The sequence below is a fragment of the Stylophora pistillata genome, chromosome 11 (genome assembly GCF_964205215.1).
Source record: "Stylophora pistillata chromosome 11, jaStyPist1.2, whole genome shotgun sequence".
Taxonomy (NCBI): Eukaryota; Metazoa; Cnidaria; class Anthozoa; order Scleractinia; family Pocilloporidae; genus Stylophora; species Stylophora pistillata.
In genome coordinates this window covers 12557997-12580868 of record NC_142529.1, presented here as the reverse complement: position 1 = coordinate 12580868, position 22872 = coordinate 12557997, and the positions used below count along the sequence as shown (strand labels likewise).

Sequence of the window (22872 nt, the reverse complement as noted above, 5' to 3'; positions counted from 1 at the left end):
AATCCACTTGGAAACCTAGGATTCCATCTGAGGGGAGGGAAGCATCGCTGACTTCTCGTAATTCACCACAAAGCCCAGATTTTCCAGTGTACTGAGAGCTAACTGGGTATGTTGATTTGCAAGTTGTTTGCTTTCTACCATTATCAAAATTTCGTCTAGGTAGACTATTAGCCTTACGCCCACTTTGCACAGCATCCCCACCACTGGTTTCATGAGCTTGGTGAAGACTCTCGGTGCACTGGCTAGGCCAAAGGGAAGGCAAGCGAATTCCCACATTGTGCCCTTCCAAAGAAATCTCAGATACTTTTGATGGCTTACCCACACTGGAACAGTGAAATACGCGTCCCTGAGGTCCAATTTGACCATGTAATCGTCTTTTCTTAAAAGCTCTCGCAGCATGTGTATCCCTTCAATTTTGAAATGAGAATACTCTACAAAATAGTTCAGGGCTTTCAAATTTATGACAGGCCTTTGACCACCACCTTTCTTGGTAATCATGAACAGGGAACTTACAAATCCTGGTTCTTTGTCTGGCACTGGGGTTTTGTGAATCGCCCCTTTGTGTTGTAAGGATCTGATCCCCTTGTCCATAGCAAGATTCTCCTCCTCTGAGAAGGGGAGGAGTGGTGGGAGGGCTACTTGAACAGGAGTTTGTGTGAATTCGATATGGTAGCCTGTGATTGTTTCACATACCTATGGGTCGTTTGTAATAAGAGACCAATTCTGAATAAAGTGGGCTAGCCTTCCTGCTACTGGATAATTGCTTGTACTTAAAACTGAATAAAGAGGAAAAATACCTTCGCTTAGACTTTTGGTGCTTGAGGAGTCCACTGTTGACCCCTGCCCCTGAAGTTGGTGGGCTGACCTCTGGGTTGAAAACGGCCTTTTCCGCGGTTGCGGAAAGCTCTGTTTGCACCTCTGCCGCGATATGGGCTGCCTCGGAAGGAGTGGGAGGTGCCTTTGTATAAAAAACGATTCTGGGTACGCCCACGATCTGCAGAGCTAGCATCCATCAGTGTCTGTGCTGTTTCAGCTCTGGCTTTGAGCCGGGCTTCGAACCCTGCACCAAATAGTTTCCGTCCAGCATTAGGGTAGTCCTCTTTTCCCAGTGAGGCCAAATAACCATGATTATTGATCTTGTTTAGTACAGCCGATCGGCGCGTAGCCGATATGAGGGAGGACACATTTCTCACTAGACGCATAGAGTATGAGACTGCTTGAAGCAGGCTTTGGACTTGATCTTGAGACAGTGTTAAGTCCTTACTAGATGAATCACTCATGGCAGTCAAGTGTTCAAACAGCATACACAAAGGTCCTGTGATGTCAAGGACTTTGTCTTGCAAGAGGCGGTTATCTTTATCAATTGCTTTCGCTCCCTGAAGCAATGTAATCATCCAGTTCAGGAGTATAAACAGCATCAAAATTAGGCCTGGGATATTCACGGCACATAGTTTTCCTCTCAAAGTTTGTGAGAGGTTTTCTAGCAACAAGTTCCAGAAAACTGGAAAGTTCCTCGTTTGCCGCCCAACGTGCGGCTGAGGTACTATCATCAGAGGCAAGCGGCTATGTATCGAGCGCGTCCTCGTGGTCAATACTACGATCGTCAGAACCCGAAGTACCAGGGTTTGACATATCCCACCGTGGCTTTTTCGGTGGATTAGAATCAATGATGCCGATCTCTTGATCTAAAGGTTGTCGAGCCTTGGTCGCTCTTGTTTGTGCTGACGGCCCTTGATCGGCCTTGGTTATTCGTGCGTGTTGACTATCGGCCTTGATCGCCGATTTTAGCATGTCAAACGCTGATTTATCGGCCAAAACGGCACGAAACAAATCGCCAGGATGGACCTTACCTTCCTGATGGTAAAGGAGGTTCTGAGAAGTAAGGATGGATCCAGAATCTTGTGGAATATTTCCATCGACGTTCGTTATGACTTCTTCGTCAGAGGAGCATCAAGACAGGTGCCCCCTGTTATTTCAAAAAACGTTCAAGAAACGTCACTTCCTTCTTATCCACACTAATTCAGACGTCGGTATAAACCTTTAAGAGAGAAACTTCTGTCGAGTGATGCTTTCGGAAGCTGGAATGGAAATTAGGAAGTGGAGCATTTTTTAAAGAAAAAAATAGAGGAAGAAACAGGTTGCAGCGATGAATATCGAAGACGATGCACCATCACCAGTCTCACAAAGCGATCACGCATTGTTAAAATCTGCTCTGAGAATTCGTAAGACTTGTTTTCCTTCCCATTGATTAGAAAGTCGCTGAGCTGAGAGACTTTCAAAACAGAACTTCATTTCCACCGACGCAATGTTTGATCGTCGAGGAGAATTCATGAAGATGTAACCAGCCACAGATAACAACGCAATTCTGGCGGAATCATGTACCACGTTTCGGTTACGGTGGAGAGACCAATGTCATTTTCGACGAAGTTATCATTAATGCTCTCAGTCTTGTCTTTAATAGATATAGAACTGAAAACAGCAAAGTTTAAAAATGTTGAACGCGAAGCAGGGGTAACACTAGTTGGTTCGTTGTTTTGAGCTACAGGTGTCGGTTAGCGCGTGGATGAGAAACGTAGGATTGAATTCTGTGAATATTTCGGGCTCTCCTTTCTCTAACCCGACGACCAGCATGACATCTCCCGCGGGCAGAGGACGATGGCAAGAGAAAAGGGAAACAAGAGAGATGATGGAAAGTATGAACCACAAAAGCCAACATGGAAGTGATCAAAAGATTGGTTAGACGAGGGTTTGATACTTGTACTTGCGACCAAGTCAGACACTGCAGATATCGCAAGTAGAGAGGACCGCAAATGATCAGTTCTCCTCTGGACAAGACCAGGATTAAAGTAAACATCCATGTGCACGGTGAGATCTTTTGGTAGAGCCAAACAAATGATGTCGGAACATGCGTAAGCCAAATCGTAACAGGTCGTCTCGGAAAGTTTAGAAGGCGCTGAATGTTCTTGATCAGGGATACCCATACACTAAAATTAGCAAGACTCGAGTAGCAAAGGCCGTAACGTTGCCAAACCAAACAGAAAAGTAAAACAAAGAGCAAATTCAGCAGCCAAATATGGCGAAAAATATGGACGCGGACGGCAGCCTTTTTGTGTCGGTGCTCGCATATGATACAATCTAAGATCAATTATTTCCAAGTACCTCAAAAATACAGCTTTGTTCTTCAACCAGAAAGACTGGGCCGCTCTGGGAGCTCATACTACGTCGGTCCTGTGCAAACATCCCACAAAATGGCTTCAGAATAAGGCTTTTTAGTATTTATCAGCCTCACTCGGCGGTTAGAAGGATAGGGCACAGTCAGATTGCCTCAATCAAGACTGATGCTGCAACATGATGAGATTTGAGCAGGATCGGTACTGTAACATTATAAATATTACAATAACATCGTAAAATTTGAAACATCGAGTATCAGCTTCTAGTCTGGGGCTAAGAGTAGTAGTTGGCCGAGTTTTAGCTTGACTCCCTAAATCTACCTAAATAACTAAACCAGCCTAAGTTGATTCAAATCTTTGATAATATTTAGCTTTGAACTTCGGGTCGTTTTAATTGATAAACTTCACCTGAGGAAGACCTGTGTACGCGTCTTAAATGGGTAAAAAATACATCTCTTCTTAACGAGACCCCGAAAGTGTCGCTTTGAGGAGGGGAAATTGATGTAAATTTGAGGCTTCCATTTTGAGCATCCGGCGGAATGTACATGAGGAAAACAGAAAAAGAAAAGAAAATAACAAACAAAAATACAAAAATCAAGAGGTAAAAAAAAAAGAGGTAGCAGCCTGTGTAAATCGATCGGAGAATCGCCGCCGAGGAACTCAAATCAAAGAGTGATATAATTTTATGTTCGTTATATTCACGGAATACAACTCCAAGGTATTTCTTTTCATACCCTTCTGGTTTATTAGCATTGCTAGTGCGAAAAATTAAGATTTCTTATCGGCGTTGGCGTTGTCGCAAAGTGGACAAAAGGCTAGCAGCTCATTGTAGCAGTGGCATTTCCATCACTGTGGGCGAGAAATTACAGAACTTTCCGGCCAAGAGACGATGATTAGGGTCATTTTGCTACACTCACGGTATGTTAATCCGCAATGAGTTACCACTGGATACTTATTCTAAAATTTTCTTTGGTATAAATCGTTTATTTAGCTCCTATTTTTGGATTTTGTTCCAAAGGCGCAATAAAAATCACCCTGAGTGCCCTCCAAATTTTCCGCCTGCGTCCTAACCAAATTTTTTGGTGGACAAGACGCAGGTCTTTTGCTGAAACTTGTTAACAATGTGGCAAAGGGAAAAGCACCCCTATCCGCGCGTCCATGTATTATGCATTATCTCATGTACGCCCCTCTTCGCTTCGATAACGTGAAACAGAAACATGACACAAACGCTTTTCTTTACTTCAGTGATATATATTTGATGATTCTTCAAGTAATTGGATTTTACAACACTCTACACTTAGTAACAAATCAGCTTTAACCTCTCATTAATCTTTAAAGCTGTTTATGAAACAATGTGCTGATGTTTATACGTTATGCGGGAAAATGTACCGCAAGGTCACTGTACGGGATCTTTTATCATGCTAAAGCCGACAACATATATAAGTGAACTCCGTCGTTGATACCAATGTTAACATGTATTCTTATCACTATATGAAATAACATCAAGAAAGACAGAAGAGGAGCAAAAAACCTACAATCGTTACTTAGTTCTTTTTTCTTTGTTTTGAACTGCATTGATTATATTCACCGGCATTGACTGCATTACATCATTTAACAGCACTAGAAAAGAGAACGTAAATCTAAGATTCTACATGTCTTCGTCCACAAATTTTCAAATTTTTTTTTTTGAAGTCATACTCTTAACATTCAAATGTAAACTTAAGCCATATTTTAGAAAAAAGAACACGGAGATAATTGCATGTGTTTCATTAAATCTAATGTTTCTTCAAGAACCGTCCGATAATACTCTTTCTGTTGGATGAAGCATCTGCCACTCCTTCACGGCGACCGATGGCTTTAAGGATCTCGGATTGTTCCTTCATCATGGCGTGTATTTCTTCTATCCTATGTTTTACAAGTAGAAAAGAAGGTATCGATGAAATGTAAAATGAATTGTTGCAACGAAATGAAGGAGAAATTTGGAAAAATATGAAGCAAAAAGGTTTTTTTTTTTCCAAAGGAGTGACAAACGATAAATGATAACAATTGTACTAAGTGGAGTGCACTGTGGTCTGAAATCATATGCGTAAATTTAAAAATCGAACGAACAAAGATCGAACGAGTTTGATGAAATCAGAAGCATTGTTTCAAACCAAAAGTGGACCCCAATCAGGTCAATTGCAACCCTATTAGATTATTTTTGAAATCGCAAAATCTAACAATTTAACGAGAGTTTTATCACAAAATTTGAGAAAAGGCTTGGGAACAAAGGATACGAAATTCACTCTATTATGACCACGGTCTTTCATTTCCCTGTAATTTGATTGGTTACTCTAAACAAACCTCGAAATATGATTGCTTGTTTTTTTTTTAGTGTTGCTATCTCATTGATTGGGGAAAAGATGCAACCTAGACCGAAAAAAAGAAGTGCGTTTCGTGAGTTAATATGCATGCAAAAAGTTCAACATGCTCATCGGCCAGGAAAACATCAATTAATCTCAAAGAGTGAAGGTTAAAATTGAAGGTCAAAAGTTAAAATTGTGAGCAGAAAGTTAGAATTAAATTGTTTGACAGGAACGTCACGAAAGCGCAACAAAACCATATGACAGAACAGGGAAAAGCTCAACTTCTCCGGCAACAAACAGGATGGTCTTCCTAGTGCTACATTCTCCTCTCAGTGATTAACAATAGTTTGGAGAAAGCGGGGATAAGCTCTTCGAAGTTCGGTTTGTTTATCTCCTAAATGAAAATTCCTTACTTTGCGTCTTGCTCCATCATCCTGTCAATAATCTGCACCATGGCTGGAGGGACGCCATCGTCCTCTCCTTGACTTTCTGCTTTTCCAAACCCAATGATCTTCTCGTAAAGCTTGAAAAATGAATCAATAACTCGATTAAGTAAATGGGTGATGTAGTGTTCGGAGAGACGAGAGTAGAGTCAATTGCAATATTAACTCAACTAGTTTAATGGCGGATGTACTAACAACAACAACGCAAGAGGTAAGTCACGTGCTTAGCATACGTTATAACATTCCTCCCTTCCTTAGGAAAGTATCAACGAACACTAAATAATAAAACGTCAGAGTTCCTTTGGACAGTCTCAAGCTCACTAAGGAACTTGTTCAATAAGGCGCTTAGGCGGTCTTCGGTCACAAACTGGGTAGCGTCTCTCTGGAAAAACAGTCTGGTCACGTCGATCAGACTTCTTGTATGAAACGGCTGCTTCTTGATTTACAAGATCCCTTGGTTGTTCTGGGGCTGGTTTCGCCTCCGTGGCACGAGGTTGACTCTGGTTGGATGTTGGTTGACTATGTGAAGGAACGTGTCCTACTGTGGTGACGGGCGTTTCAGTTGGCGAATATGCTGCTAAAGACTAAGGCACAGTCACTTCCCAATCCTCTGATTGTTCCTGCTTATGGGGTTGAATCTTCGTTCCTGATAGGTCTTTCAACTGATCGATATGTCTTTTCCAAAATAACTCCTTTACCTGTACACGATAAGTCACAGGTCCTAACTTGGTAACTACCACTCCCTTGACCCAAGGATCTTGACTCTTCCTGTAGTCTTGTACCAAGACTGGATCTCCTACACTAAGCTGTCTCTTGGGCGCAGTAGGTTGTAACTTGGAGGGTTTAGATACTTTCTTTCGAAGATCTGGTCGTAAAAGATCGAGACGTGTCCGTAGTCTTCGGTTCATCAGCAATTCAGCGGGAGTACATCTTGTTGCCGTGTGTGGTGTAGTGCGATAGCTCAATAAGAATGAACAAATCTTCTGTGATATGGTACAAGGTTCACTTTTAGCTGCTTTCATCGCTTGTTTAAAGGTTCTAACTGCTCTCTCCGCTTCGCCGTTAGATGCTGGATGGTATGGCGCGCTGAGGATTTGTTACCCATGGTTGTATCTTAGGAAATCTTTAAACTCTTGTGCAATAAATTAAGGGCCATTATCTGAGACAATCTCTTCGGGTAAACCATGAATAGCAAAGAGTGAGCGTAATGCGTCCACCGTTGCTTGAGCTGTTGTGCTTGACATGGGTATCACTTCTAGCCATTTAGACTTCGCATCTACGACAACCAAAAAGAAACCACCAAGAAATGGACCACAATAATCGACATGAACTCGTTGCCAAGGTCGGTGCGGCCACATCCAGGGATTATCGGAGGTTAGTGGCGCTTTACTGTGCGTTATCTGACAGGTCCCACAGTCTCCAACTAACTGTTCGATATCTGAGTCTAACGCCGGCCACCAAACTTGAAGTCTAGCTAATGCTTTCATTCGTACAATTCCAGGGTGACTCAGATGTAACTCTGCTAACACAGTCTCCTGGTGTTTCGCTGGAATCACGACTCTTGTTCCTCTCAAAAGACATCCGTCCTCCACTGTAAACTCATTTCGTTTAGCAAAATAGCTTTTCAAATTGTCTGAAACCTCGGACTTGTCCGGCCATCCATAAAGGGTGAAGTCAATGACTCTCGATAACACTGGGTCTCGGGCTGCATCTTCCCGAAGCCGTTTAGAACTGATTGGAACTCTAGCAACTTGGATCCCGTTGACGTCTGCGGATTCTTCGTCAATGTGTAAGCCAACGTCTGTTCCTTTACACGAAAGTCTTGATAAGGCGTCTGCATTCTCATTCTGCTTTGATCTGCGGTACTTGATATCATACTGGTAAGCTGAAAGCTGGATTGCCCATCTTTGAATCCGTGATGCAGCTACGGCTGGAATCGCCTTCTTGGAACCAAACAATAACGTTAGGGGCTGATGGTCTGTCAGAAGGGTAAATCTGCGGCCATACAGAAATCGCTGGAATTTGCGAATACCGAAAATGATGGCTAGAGCTTCTTTTTCAATTACCGAATAATTTCGTTCAGATTTGGTTAAAGATCGCGAGGCGTAAGCAATAGGACGCTCAGTTCCATTAGCAGAGATGTGTGAAATTACTGCTCCCAGGCCTACTGGTGAAGCATCTACGGCTAACTGAACTTCAAGCTTGGGATTGTAATGAACTAAAACTTTTGAAGAAGCCAGAGTATCTTTAAGAGCTTGAAATGATACTTGACACTCCCTATTCCAACACCAGGGTGTGTCCTTCGATAGTAACTGGTTCAAAGGACTGACCAATGTTGACATGTTTGGGATGAATTTGCGATAGTAGTTTACCAAACCTAAAAATGATTGCAATTCTGTTCGGTTCTCAGGTTCACAAACTTCAAGGACTGCTTGAACTTTGGCTGGGGAAGGATGTATACCTTCCCGATCCAACACGAATGCAAAATATTCCACTTTAGGTTGCATAATCGCACACTTAGAAACTTTAAACTTTGCTCCACGTTCTTCAAATTTCTTGAGAGTATGGTGAAAGTTCTCGATATGCTGCTCATCGTTTTGACCAGTGACGATCAAATCATCCAATATTCCGCCAGTTTGGGTCAGGTCATCTAGCATTTTGTCAATCATTTGTTGGAATATTGCAGGTGCAGCTGCCACTCCAAATGGTAGTCTAGTGTACCGGTATAAACCTAAGTGGGTATTGATGGTGACATAGGGTTGGGACTTCTCATCCAGGACTACTTGCTGGTAGGCATGACTGAGGTCTAGCTTAGTAAATAATTCACCTCCATTCAACTTTGTGAATAATTCGTCTGGTGTCGGCATAGGGTACTCTGGGACATCTAAGTAAGGGTTAATGGTGAGTTTGAAATCGCCACAAACTCTTACTGTTCCGTCTGGTTTAAGAACGGGAACAATTGGTGTGGCCCAATCCGAACTTTCAACCTTTTTTAATACTCCTTTCACCAGGCGCTTCAGCTCCTTTTCCACCTTCTCCCTGAGTGCGTAAGGCATCGGACGAGACTTGAAATACTGAGGTGTAGCATTCTCGTTGACTTTGAGCTGAGCTGTGAATCCAGTAATGGTACCTAGTTTACCATCAAACAATTTGGGGTACTGTTGAACTACGTCTTCTAACTTGGGTCTTGGTTGGTTAGCTTGTCGAACAGCATTAATGCGGTGCCAGTTCAACTTAATCTTTGACAACCAATCTCTTCCCATGAGAGCAACACCTTTCCCTTTAGTAACTATAATGGGTAGGTCAAGTTCTTGGGAGCCATACTTAACATGAACAGCAGTTTCTCCATACACTGGTATCGAATGCCCAGAATAGCTCCTTAAAGTCACGTTAGACTTTTGCAAAGGAATTGAGCCCAAATCTTTTTGCCATATTTCTTCAGGGATCACAGTCACTGCAGCTCCTGTGTTCAATTCTAATTTACAGGGAACATTATTGATATTAAGCGATATCAATATTTCATCCGATTTCTTTTTTGAGGAATTTCTCACAGAAAACATAGGCCATTCACGGTGATATGCGTCACCGGAGTTTTCAGGATGTGAGGAGTCAGAAGCCTCACTACCAGAACCACTTCCAGTGCCTAACAACTTAATTCTTGAATCTTTTTTCTTCTTCTTTCCCTGTTTAAATTTTTGTGGCTTGGGTTTACCTTGGGTTGGGGATTTCGCAGACTTCTTCTGCAGACATTGTGGACTGATGTGCCCTTTTCGTTTGCATATGTGACACTCGGAATCTTTATGAAAACACTTTTCAGGTGAATGATTTCGCCTACCACAACGAAAACATGGATCATGTACCTCCACCTTCCGAACGGGTTTAGGCTCACTAGAAATCTCGTATATTTCCTTGTCCGTCAACTCCATGCCAACGGCGATATCTATTGCTTTCTTTAGTGTTAAATCTGCTACTCCTAATAATTTTCTTCGAATCGTTTGTGAGGTAATGCCACACACCAGTCTATCCCTCAATGCTTCATCGCGATATGCCCCAAACTCACACGTTTCTGCTAATTTTTGCAACTTAGTTAAAAATTCACGAATTGACTGACCTTCCACTTGATTGTACTTGTGAAATTTGTACCTTTCGGCGATGATAATTGGTTTCGGCGTCAAATGTCGGCCCATAACTTCTACAATTTCCGTGGACGATAACTCCGTCGGTTTAGTCGGCGTAGTTAAACTCTTTAACAAAGCATACATCTTCCCACCAATCGAGGTAAGTAAACTGGCTGCCTTTTTCTCGTTGGGAACATTGTTCACCACAAAGAACATCTCCAAACGCTCCACGTATGTCGACCACTCTTCCACTTTCGGGTCAAAATTCTCCATTCGTCCGAAATAACCAGCAACTGGGGCACTGAATGAAGCTGCACTCGCTCCTTCGACTTCGAACTCGGTGGTATTATCTCCCCCGGGCATGTTACTTAATCCAGTAACTCGTCGCCAAAATTTGTAGTGTTCGGAGAGACGAGAATAGAGTCAATTGCAATATTAACTCAACTAGTTTAATGGCGGATGTACTAACAACAACAACGCACGAGGTAAGTCACGTGCTTAGCATACGTCATAACAGGTGAGTGAAAAATGAGTTTAGCAAAGTATCTTTATCCTACTTGTTCCTCACAAATGACCTTTCATTTTCAAAATCTAAAACATCGTTTTTGATTGGCTGAAATTTCAATATAATTCAGAATGAGCAACACCGATTTTAGTATACAACCGGCGAGCGTGATTAAAAAATTATGTTATCTCGTAGACTGACGAGAGCCTCAAGATTTCTATAAACACATATTTCCATGATCTTAAGCTTTTTTTCTAGCCCAGGTACTTTTAAGTTAAAATCATCTCATATTTTTTAATTGTACAATGAACGCGAGATTTTCAAAGTGAACTCGTCTACGGCCCGTGCCAGTCTGATCTTCGTCCACTGTAGACTCGGAACGTCCGACGTTAGCTGCTAAATCACACATATTGATCAGCCTCTAACTCTTACTACTACTGCTTACTCTGGTTTGTAGCTTGGATTTTCGGTTTGGAAACTCTTCATATTTATAAATCTGCACTCGTCTCAAAATCCATTGTGGGAGAGATTCCTCGAGCTCCAGAAGCAATTCAACCTGTAAAATACATCCATTTGACGCCTCACATATTTTTCAAAGCAGGAAATACAAATTTTTCATTGAAACTACGTCGCACCAAGAATGTGTGTTGAAATATCTAGCCTAAATTTGTTAGTTCACCGGGTGCAATTCAGTTGACCTCGGTTGACTTAAAAATCTCCGCTTCCTTGCAATTTGGTATTTTCTCTCTAATACAAAATAAGAAAATAGCAGAATATTTCAAGCTCATACCAATACAGTTTTAACAGGTGCACACTACGCGTAGGTCAGAATTCATAGTGGCGTATCTTCATTAACACCGTTTATCATTGTTCAGTGTAGGACTGAGTGGAGTCCAATTGGGTGTGTGATTATACATGGAGTGATTTGTCAATCACAATTATGCTAAGAGACTGAACTGATCTACATGAATTCTTTTTACCAATTAATCGTAACTATTACAATTCCGAAAAATGGAAAATACATTTAATTTAGAAAATATCTCCCGTAAAGACATTGTAAAAAAAATTCCTCCATGTTCAACGAACATTCCCCAGTTTTGTAGGGTTGTCGCTTTTGTGGTCAATTCTGTGGCGGACCTAGCAGAGTGGATTTAAAATGATTGGCTGCTTTAAATATTCGATTACAGGTGTCTGATTACGGCCAACAGTCCGATTCACATTGTCTGATTACAGCTCTCCAGAATAATTAGGAAAAAAAACAAAGCAGGTAACGCAGCAGCCACGTTTGAGGAAATTGTAATGGATGTGATTAATGGTGATATAACTACAGGCAGGTTTTCTTTCGTTACTAGATACTTCCTATGATCCCTAGTTCTGTTTGTGGCGTAATTTCATTTGCAAGAGGATATAACAGCTACAAAATATGGACTTAACATGAGCTAGTCGTATGGTTTACCTGCATCACATAACGAGCCATAACAGACTTTTGCTGAATCTTGTCAATATCCCCAACAGCCAAACCGATCTGATTTAAAAGAAGAAACATTATACAATTAGAATTATTTAAATTACCAAGTTAAGTAAAAGTGCCTTTATAGAATTTCAGGTACTGGTCTATATCTTGCTCATTTGGGGCGAAAAAACTTTCAATTTGTTTTGCTCTATAAAAAGGCACTGAAATTCCTCACTGATAAAGAAGGCACTACTAAACCAAGATGAATGGTGCCATGGCTCCCAAATCTTTCCACCTCACGCAGTATGTTTACCTAACGTAAAGAGTCTGGTTGTTTGTAATTACTGTCCTTCAACCCCTTCCAACATAGCTGAACAATGGAAACATACCAGCATGTTCATGAGTATGATGGGCATCGCCAGGGAGAAAAACACGAACATGACGTTTGAAGCCAGAGGATAGTGCAGTTTTATGTCGGGAATGAAGTCTGCTTCGTAGTTCAACTCTCCCAGAGTCATCGTAAAGGTTTTCATCAGGGCGTATTCCAATGTTTCAAAGTTAGTCTGAACATAACGAAATAAAACAAAAGTTAACTCTGTTTACAGCTAAACTATTCTAACCTCTCTATTGTAGACACTAAGCTCAGTGATCCATAAACCCATCCACCCACGTTGAGTTATGTTTTGGAAACGACAGAATGTAGTTATGGATACAATTACACTCTTTTGTTTCCAAAACATAACTCGCGTGCAGGTTTCATCTAATTTATTTTTCCCAAATATGCATCCAAGCTGTAGTGATATTGTAGAAGGATTGGTTTTTATGCTACTTCCAACTGCACCTACCGAGGTAGGTGCAGTTGGAAAATTTAACGGGACTTAGAAAACTCTTGTGCCCCCAATTTTCCTCGTCCTTCCATGACGAGAAGAAAGGAACAACTCTTACCTGTACTTAAATCGTATTTAATCATCTAAGTTAAACTCACTCCATTTTATATGCTATCCGATCAGCTCTTCTCCGACTTAGGTCGTCCAAGTGCAATTTAGAATGCATTAAAAAATGAACTTTCCTGAAAATGAGCCACGTTGAGCCTAAAACTCAAAATGTCAAGAAAGTAATGTTTCTACGTTAAAAGTACCCACCTTGTTGTACATGAGTAAGTAAAATGTTGTTCCGAAAGCTACAACAAACAGGAAGAATAGAAGCAGGACCTACAAAGAGTAAAAAAGTGAGAGTTTCTTTTCGTTTGCTGCGTAAAAAACCGCGACGCATGCTGGTGGTTTGCATGGTCATTGGTTCATTTCTTTAAGACTAACTTCAATAAAATTAGGAAAGCTATTTTGACTAAAATTCAAACAGTAAAGTTAAACCAGACCTGGAAAAGTGTTTGAAACATCGTCATCAACATTATCACATACTTTCCATAGTACGACAATCTGAAGAGATAACAAAAATTACGATTAATTTTAGAAAATTAATTTTCTAATCAAACCCCGGGAAAATGAAGTATATTCGTGAATACATTCATCGATTCATCCTTCGCATAGAAAATACAAGTTTGTTGTCTTATCATCTGTTCGGTCATATGACTGCAAGGACTTTGGCTTTGGTATTAGACGTCCCTAACATAACCACAGGCTACCTACTCTAACCCCTCACTAAGCTATTTCATCGGTGGTTGTGGTCGTTCCCTAAATTTGGTAGGCTACCCTCGGAAGTTGTCGGAAATAAACGACTTATTGAGTAAAAATGTTACATTGCATAGTCGAGGAACGAAGGAAAACCTTTAACTTTATCAGCTCCTGAAATTGGAGTTAGGAAGTAGTTTCTTTGCAGGGGACTTAGAATCGACACACATTTTCATACGTACAAAGAGAAGATGATGAAACATCTGACTGAGTTTCACGGTATTCAGTTGTTTGATTAAAATGTAGACTGCGACCTGAAGGCGGCACATTAGATCACTTGGCCATCTCAAGTATGTAGACATAGCGGTTAGGTTTTAAAACTTTTAAAGAAACCCATCAAAAATAGCGCTTACTTCTTCTGCATACTACCTCTAAGATAACTAAATTAAAACTGTTTTGTAATTCCATTTCAGAAATTCCGATATTAGGCATTTTGTCGATAAACATTAGGCACTGGTCCTAAAAACCAGGAAAGCTTTCACAGTATTATTGAATTATTTTTGCAATTCAATTGTGAATCTGGCTTTGGTTATAGCTTTGGGTCTTACCTTCTGAAGTAAAGAACAAGATTGAGCCAAGCAAAAAACAAGGAGAATGCTGCTGCCTCAGATTTAAAATGCGCTTTGCAGGCACAGATCGGGTACACGAACACCAGAGCAGACCCGTAAATCGCCCACTCGATGTAGTTTGTGATGGTAGTCCAATATTTTAGGCGCTGCAACAAAAAAAAAATAATCGGATTAGTAAACAGGCAGAATAGTGAACAGGTAGATAAGTTTATTGACTTCCGTTTTGGGTTTTTTAGAAAACAGTTGTAAAATGTAATCCAAAGTTGATCGAAAGTACAACATCCTAAAAGACAATGAAGGTAAAAGAAAATACATATAAACTATTTCTGTGTATCTAAATTGACGGGAAGAAGTTGAAGGAGACTGTCAAAATTAGTATGAAATAGGTTTGGCTACGTAGTCGAAAAGTTGCTCTTCTGACCACTCAGCATCACTCAATAGATATTAGATTCAATATTAGATTGGATACTATACTAACCTGTCTGAAGATTTGCACAATTTCCTTCATGAGATGAATCAGGGCGAACACGATCACAACGTAATGGAGAAGCACAACAGTCTTAAAGTTATGAAAATAAATATAAAAATCAGTGGGATCCAGTAGGTAGATATAGAGGCCTCCAATCTTACAAATCTCATTGTCAAATGTACATTTAGTATAGACTGCGAGTCACTTTAGTTGAGTTTTCAAATGAGGATTCTAACATCGGAATATCGCAAAAATAGCTAAAAAAAAAAAGCATTACCTCGCGGAGGTTGACGAAAAATCGATACCTCAATACACTTGTGCTGCTTTCTGGGTCTTACTGTATATTTCTCTATCAGTGTGTTGATTTCAAGTTCTTATAACCTTGGTTGGAAACCCTCTTTGCCGGGAGTCATTTAATGAATTTTTCCTGCTACCATAGGGTAATTAGCAGAATAAGGCTCTGGCGAGATAGGCAGGGGCCATGATTGTGTAATGGTCCAATCAACAAGAAACCAAAGCAACACAAATAATTTCGTTTCACTATACATTTACGCTTTGATGACACAATTCACATGACAGGATTTGATGAGATCATCGTGGAATACTTTTTTTTCATCGAGGTACCGTATGAAACGTAAGTCCCCCCTTTATTACCTTTTGAGAACCATTGCATGTTATGCTGTCGTCATCGTGCCAGTCCTGGTGAAAAGAGGAAACGAATATTACATAATCCAGTTATAAATTACATAGATCGTTTTTGAGTTGGTGATAAAAATAAAATGTCTGGCAAACTACGGCTGGAAAAGATGAGCTTTTATACTTTTGAATTGAATGCATTTATGACAACTTAGACACAACACGCGCTCTGATTGGTCAAAAATCTACTGTAAATGTGCCAGTATACCCATAGAAAACTGAAACATCTTCCCGTCCTCTCAAATTGCGCTACAAACAGCTGCACCTCCTGGTTTACAAACTTTTCTCGTGTTCTCCCAACATCTCAAGTGGCTTCTTAGCGGGTAAACCGATAAATATGTAGAAAGTGCGGTTAAATTCTTCGGTATATGTAACAGTTGGTAACAATACTGCACTTTCTACATGAAAAAATTGTTAAATAAAACCTTACCTCTGGTTAATCTCAAACACAAGGTCGTAACGACGAAGGAACATTGTATTTGAGTATTTACATAAACCGCAAAAAAGAAACTAGTTGTTTGATTTATGATATGAAGCCGGTATTGAACATTGGTTGGCGGAAAGGTTGCGAGGTAAAGAATTGTGGCATTTGTGGCATTTGTGGCATTTGTGGCATCAGCATTTGAAAAGCAAGTTACTCACCCAAATGTGCAAATAGTAGCCTACGCGATCTGTTGTCAAGTTGTCAAACTTATAACCACACAACGCAACACTGTTGGTTTTGAGATAAACGGCGAGTCCAGTAAATGGCAAAAGAAAGGCCAGGTACAAAGAAAGATTCACGATAAATGTGATCCAACCAAATTTCTTCCTATAAAGTCAAAGTTATCAAAAAACTGCTCATTATTCTGTACAGTTCTACATCCTGAATTGTAAGCGGGCAACCCTCAGGACCATTGCTATTACCTGTCAGTTAGTGGTTACTGGTTTGAGTTTACGGCGACAACTGACGAGAGGATTCGGCCTTACAGATCCTGAAAAACGCCTACCTAAGAACAGCTTTCATTGTGCTTAGTTGAGCTAACTTTCATTAACCTCTTTTCATTTTGTTAGTTTTCATTGATAACCTATATACATATTTACTCAGTCTTAAGCTATTAGCACTTTCGTTCTTAGGTCTGTCTTATAGCACTAACTATGACTTTATATCAATAAGTGGAGGGACAGAGACGAAATCGACTACGAAAGTTACAAAGGACTTGGCGACTCAACTTCGAAGCAACGAATGGAAAATAACTAAACAATGAATAAATTTTAGAAGATATTTTGGTTGTAATCAGTCCAAATGAATATTTGGTCTATTATTACTTTCAGTGGTAGTGAAGTCATTTAAGCCTCCTGATTTTACCATTTGCTGTTCATCAGCACATAGCATACTGGATGAGTCAAGCAGTTCTCTCGCCGTCTTTCTGCCATAGTCTGTATTCAGGAAAAGATAGAGATACCTTTCATTTGATGTCAAAATTACTTCCATTTCAGTTGGTACACTCTCTGATGAAGAAAGCTCTTTGAGGATAATGGGTCTAGTGCGTCAAGAGACTACGTAGCAGCTTGTAACTCGACAAGAAAACTGTCTTAGAGACAACTGTCACCTGAGGTTTACCAATCTTGACGATCAATAAATTTATCTAATCCATGCAGCTTGCAGGCTTAACTTATGAGTCATCCAGATAGTTAGAATGTTCTTTGTAAATTGGCGTAAATTTGTATACGAATGGTTATTCTTCCTCGCATCCAGAAACAAAACGTTCAGTGGTTATTAACAAGACTGTAATGAATTGTTCACCTTTAGCGCATCTAATGAATGTTCAAACGAACTTGTGAGACTGCTTTGCTTTCCTTGAATCAGCCGCAGATCATACGTTACCTGCAAAAATATTTAGATAGATTGATGAATAACTAAAAGAGCAGATAAATGACTGAAACGAACTGAATAAATAAACATGGAGTATGGAATGGGTAAAGCTTAGATTAAACCTTGCTTAGTCTAATCTTGCTCAGATTAAGGCTTGCTTAATCTGTTGAAATGTGATAGCAGGACTGGACTTTGACCTCGAACCTCCAACAACTTTGTTTCCTTGCCTACATTCTTCCTCTCGATATTCTAATTCTGTGTTTAGTTCTCCTTTTCCTGACTTTGTCCGGTTTTGGTTTTTTAAAACCAAATTCGTATAACCCTGACCAACTGTAATTCAGAAATAGACGTCGTGAGACACTCTAGCTAAGTAGGATGTTTTCTTCAAATCCGGAGTCATATTTATTTTTTAATGATTAACGACAATAGTTTTACACGTAATAATGACAATGATAATAGGAATTATGATTTTAACCAAATGAACATTGAGAAGCCAATAGCATATGACTGTGTGAAGAGCATTATAAGATAAAATGATTACAAACCCTGACAGCACATTACAACCATCTTAGGACTTAGAAACTAAGTAAACGTACTGCGTACAGCCTGTTGCTTTTATTTTTAGAGTAAACTATCAATTAAGATTGAACAAGCAGCTTACTTTGAAATCCTTACTGCTTGGGTCGCCTTCTTCTTCAACACACTGATCAAGGACACGCTAGAAAACAGGAAAAGAATTAAAAGAAGAGAATTAGAAACGATACTACAGATTCATTAGAACTACAATTGGAATGAGACACTGGCCAAACAAGATGACTGTAATAAAATCAGGTAGAAATTTAAATATTAGTATTACTAAAAGGTATGTATACGAAAAACCGTTTAGTTGAAGAATCAAATATTTTTCTATAGATGAAACAATTTTTAGTGTAATAGAAAAAATCCGAGCCCCAGATGGGACTTGAACCCACGACCCTCCGTGATCTAGTCGGATGCTCTAACCACTGAGCTACTGGAGACTCTATGGTGAGCTAGGGTCAACTTGTGGGCCTCGACTGGAACCGCATCGCGCGGCTACACAGCCAAGTATTGGTTAGCACCTGTGAAAACTCACTAACAGCATCACGCTGTCACATTAAGGCATATCAAGATGCGGCCAACCAAACTCCAAAGTGAGCATGTAAAGATGAAACAATTTTTAGTGTAATAGAAAAAATCCGAGCCCCAGATGGGACTTGAACCCACGACCCTCCGTGATCTAGTCGGATGCTCTAATCACTGAGCTCTGGAGACTCTATGGTGAGCAAGGGTCAATTTGTGGGCCTCGACTGGAACCGCATCGCGCGGCTACACAGCCAAGTATTGGTAAGCACCTGTGAAAACTCACTAACAGCATCACGCTGTCACATTAAGGCATATCAAGATGCGGCCAACCAACCTCCAAAGTGAGCATGTAAAGATGAAACAATTTTTAGAGTCTCCAGTAGCATCCGACTAGATCACGGAGGGTCGTGGGTTCAAGTCCCATCTGGGGCTCGGATTTTTTCTATTACACTAAAAATTGTTTCATCTTTACATGCTCACTTTGGAGGTTGGTTGGCCGCATCTTGATATGCCTTAATGTGACAGCGTGATGCTGTTAGTGAGTTTTCACAGGTGCTTACCAATACTTGGCTGTGTAGCCGCGCGATGCGGTTCCAGTCGAGGCCCACAAGTTGACCCTAGCTCACCATAGAGTCTCCAGTAGCTCAGTGGTTAGAGCATCCGACTAGATCACGGAGGGTCGTGGGTTCAAGTCCCATCTGGGGCTCGGATTTTTTCTATTAAATATTTTTCTGTGGCTGGTATTATAGTTTTATTTCTTTTTTTAGTCTTGTTTCATATAAATCATTTATTTATCTCATAGACTTTTTTTAAGAATATACTTTTTTTAGTAAACACTAAACCAGTGGAAAGCGCTAAGGGAGCTCTCTGATTGGTTACTCAAACTCCGATTATCCTTTGCTATTCATTTCCAAGCAACTCACATGGGATTTGCACACAAAAATATTATAATCGTTGCAGGAATAAGCGAGTTAAAATCCTCTTTTTGTGTTATGTTATTTTAATGTTATTTTACTTTTTTTATAGTATATACTAAAACAACGATTCAACTAAGTGTTGGTGGGCTGCACACACAAAAAACTGAGAACTGAGTTAATCGCATTGAGTGTTAAATTGTGCATGTCACTCACCTCTGCCACTTCCGGCATCTTTTCTACCAAAGTTTGAATCTGAGACACCCCTCCACCCACAGCTGAATCCATTACCTCCTTCCATCTGTGTAGTGGACGAATGAATATCAAATAACTTGGTGGGGGCAATCGCTCACATGTAGTGCAATTAATAAAACCGTAAGAGCATGAGCCTAAGTAACCTCGAAATACTGAACAATAGCTCTAACTGAACCTCCTCACCATGTGCTACTTGGAAAAATTTAGCCGAGGTTTTCCATTATATGGATAATTGTTGACATCCTTAATCCTAAATCACCCTTTCCAATAACTGTTACTCAATTGCTATTACTTCCCACGCGGTGTGCGCACTCTGATTGCGTTGCATCATGGTCGTAAAAAAATTGAGTCATTTTCATCTTGACACGTTGGAGTGAACTTCTTTGGTGGAAGCATGATAGTGTGAATATAGGTGGATTGTAATGGGGATTCACAGTCTGTTGCCATTCCTTCGAAAGTTAAAACGTTTGACAGGCCTGCACGACTCCTGTCATTTCTCCGTGACGAATTCATTCTTAGGAGGTAACTGAAATTATTAAGAAAGATACGAAACTGCAATCTGCCTAAGAATCTCGACACAAATGACAACAGTTACACTCACAACCGATGGCGAGATGAATAATTTCAGAGTCAGAAATTTTATTCCTAGACGCGAGTTATTTAACAGGGAATTGACCCTTGACATGCAAACGCATACTAAAGAGACAGAGACCTTGTAATACACGAACTTTTTCCACCGAGCGTAAATACGGGATTTTGTAAAAGGAGAAACCCCACGCCTCCTAAGAGCGATATTTTCTCGCCCCGCGTTTAGTAAAAACGTACAGAGTTTCAAAATACCCTTAGAGAATAGAGGAAACCTATATGAGGGTTTTGAGAAACCTATCTCTGGAGTTATTACTTCAGGAGAGAATCGAAGTATACTCTGAAACAAAGAAAATAGCGCGCGCACAGAAGAAAGCATTGCCTTTTGTAAAACAATCTCATCCGGCTTTGCTAGACCTCGAGAACAAAGTGCTACAGATGCCGGGGGAAATGACACCTCAAAACTGACCCTTATTATCACATCGCAAAGGAAAGTCATCGAGAGTTATCCTAATAAGAGCTAAACTTTTAAGGGTAGAAGATTTAAAAGCGCTAGCAAATGATAGGAGACACACCTTTCAACGGTCGACTGCCTTTTGCTTTCCGGCTTTCCGGCGTGTCGCCCTACGCAAGGTAGAGGTTTTCATGGATCAAGTCACTCTTTTCATTGCTCTAATTAAACTGTCTTTCATTCAGTGATCAAGATAGAAGATTTACCACACAACGCTCGCGATTATTTAATTTTCCTTCACTTAGGAAAGTAGATTTGCAACACGATTGATAAATGTCCTTGCAATAGTAACGCTATGTAACGCGACACACTAAACCCAACAATGGGCCTTTTCGCTGCACAAAAGGGTCTCAAACACCATCACTTAAAATACATAAAATATTTGTACCGTTGGAGCACGTTTGAGCGCGTTTGGTCAGAGCTGTTGAAGAAGGATCAAAGTGGACATACAAATCTTTGAAAGGCTTCAAACTACGACTTACAACGAATTTGACCTTCTGGAAAACCGGTCTCAAATTACATGCTAAAAACAGTGCTTGTGTTTGTCCTTGATAACGATATAATACGTGAAAAATACGCACGAAAAATACTTCTAAACGTTCAGAATATATCAAATTATATTTAGCTATAATGAAAGGAACGAGAACCGGCCTAGCTTTTACGGAATGTTCAGTCAAACTCTGCCCATTTCTACCGCTTTTACCGCCATATTGAAAATAACGCTACCACAATGCAATGCAATCGGAGTACGCACACTGCATGATTACTTTCTTTGTGTTGGCTTTGAGGTAAATTTCCAAGCCTATAAACCCAAACTGTACATGTGACGGGGTGGCTCTCTCTATGGCTACATGTACATAAGTTGTCACAGCTGCGCTGCCATGACGTATCTCAGGCGAATTATAAAACCACCAGCTACACGAAAAGTGAAGATTCCTCGTAAGAAGCATTATCGCCAGTCTTTTTCATAGAAAGATCACAAAGTTATCATCTATGCGTACAAGAAAGTCGTCCTTCCTGGGAAAGTGCTTACCTTGAATGTTCGATTATTGCCATAGCAACCGCTGCTTTGTGGTTAGAGATGGCAAGATCAAGAACGTTTTGATTTTGCGAGTTTAACAGGATCTCTTGTTCTTTAACAGTGAGCAGGTAAGTTACTAGGGAAGCATGGCCAGCAGTCGCTGCCAGATTGAGAGCCGTGTTCTGTGTCGATAAAAGCAGTTAACTCGTTACTCTTGAAGTCAATGAATTTAAGCATCCAAAAGGATAGGGAATACATAACCCATAAGAAAATTTTTCTTTTAAACATCTAGGAAACCCTAGTTAGTTAATGAAAATGCATGAATAAGTTACAAAGCGCAAAATGCTTCGTGTTTATGTCAAAATGTTTGTATGAAACGATTAGTTCGGAGGAAGCAAAAGCGAATTTTTTAAACAGTTGAAAATGGTTTCACGCACCAGGGGTGTACAAAGAAGTAACATGCCTCGTTTCATTTCGAATTTTCCACTTCGCAGCAAAATGTTACACCAATTCACAGCTTTAAATATAAACCTTTTGTCTGGTAACTGATAAATATAAGTTTAAGTGAAATGAATACCTGATGTTTGTCAAGAGCGTTTAAACTTTCTGGATGCGTATTCAGTATGTACTCTACGCAACCCTCTGAGCCTCTTGCAGCTGCCAGGTGAAGTGGTGTGCGGTCATGATGATCCCTAATGAAAGCGTTAACCATAAAATTAGAGTCAATCTTTCCTCCTTAGTTCCTCAAAGTGCTCCGGGGCCGCAAAAATAATGCATCGACTCACATTTTTCGCCTATATCTTACAAGCCCGCGTATGATTGACCATTTAATTGTTGACTAACTGACTAAAATGGATGGATGGATGCCTTTATTTAAAAATAAAAATAAACCTCAAGATAGTCCCGTCAGAAGCCCTAAAGAGCTACCTGCTATCAATGGGAGCCCTGAGTATAAACTAAATAAAATACATTACAATTTCAAGCGAAATACAAACACGAAGATATAAAACGCATTTATAAGGCTATATTTAAAATTATTAAAATTATTATTATTTAAAATTATTATTATTTAAAATTATAACGGCCAGCAATCTAAAGCTATGATCCATTCTATTTCAAAGTTCATTAACTATTCAAGTAGTTAAAATATGTTTAAAATACTAGAGAGGAA

The 22872-nt window shown here is 40.1% G+C and overlaps 1 protein-coding gene across 1 annotated transcript in view; it reads right to left on the bottom strand.

Moving 5' to 3' along the window:
• Positions 1 to 4400: 4400 nt before the first annotated feature.
• LOC148720102 (transient receptor potential cation channel subfamily A member 1-like) overlaps positions 4401 to 22872 on the bottom strand; it is a 36701-nt gene continuing 18229 nt past the window's right edge. The window contains exons 14-30 of the mRNA XM_088738153.1: positions 22279 to 22393; positions 21714 to 21883; positions 19546 to 19630; positions 17973 to 18029; positions 17243 to 17323; positions 16805 to 16875; positions 16099 to 16267; positions 15415 to 15459; positions 14770 to 14850; positions 14271 to 14437; positions 13410 to 13470; positions 13177 to 13245; positions 12424 to 12597; positions 12038 to 12106; positions 11027 to 11137; positions 5929 to 6038; positions 4401 to 5075 (exon numbers count right to left, since the gene is read on the bottom strand). Coding sequence (XP_088594279.1) covers positions 4946 to 5075; positions 5929 to 6038; positions 11027 to 11137; positions 12038 to 12106; positions 12424 to 12597; positions 13177 to 13245; positions 13410 to 13470; positions 14271 to 14437; positions 14770 to 14850; positions 15415 to 15459; positions 16099 to 16267; positions 16805 to 16875; positions 17243 to 17323; positions 17973 to 18029; positions 19546 to 19630; positions 21714 to 21883; positions 22279 to 22393 — 1765 coding nt within the window. The 3' untranslated portion in view covers positions 4401 to 4945. The remainder of the gene's footprint in view (positions 5076 to 5928; positions 6039 to 11026; positions 11138 to 12037; positions 12107 to 12423; positions 12598 to 13176; positions 13246 to 13409; positions 13471 to 14270; positions 14438 to 14769; positions 14851 to 15414; positions 15460 to 16098; positions 16268 to 16804; positions 16876 to 17242; positions 17324 to 17972; positions 18030 to 19545; positions 19631 to 21713; positions 21884 to 22278; positions 22394 to 22872) is intronic.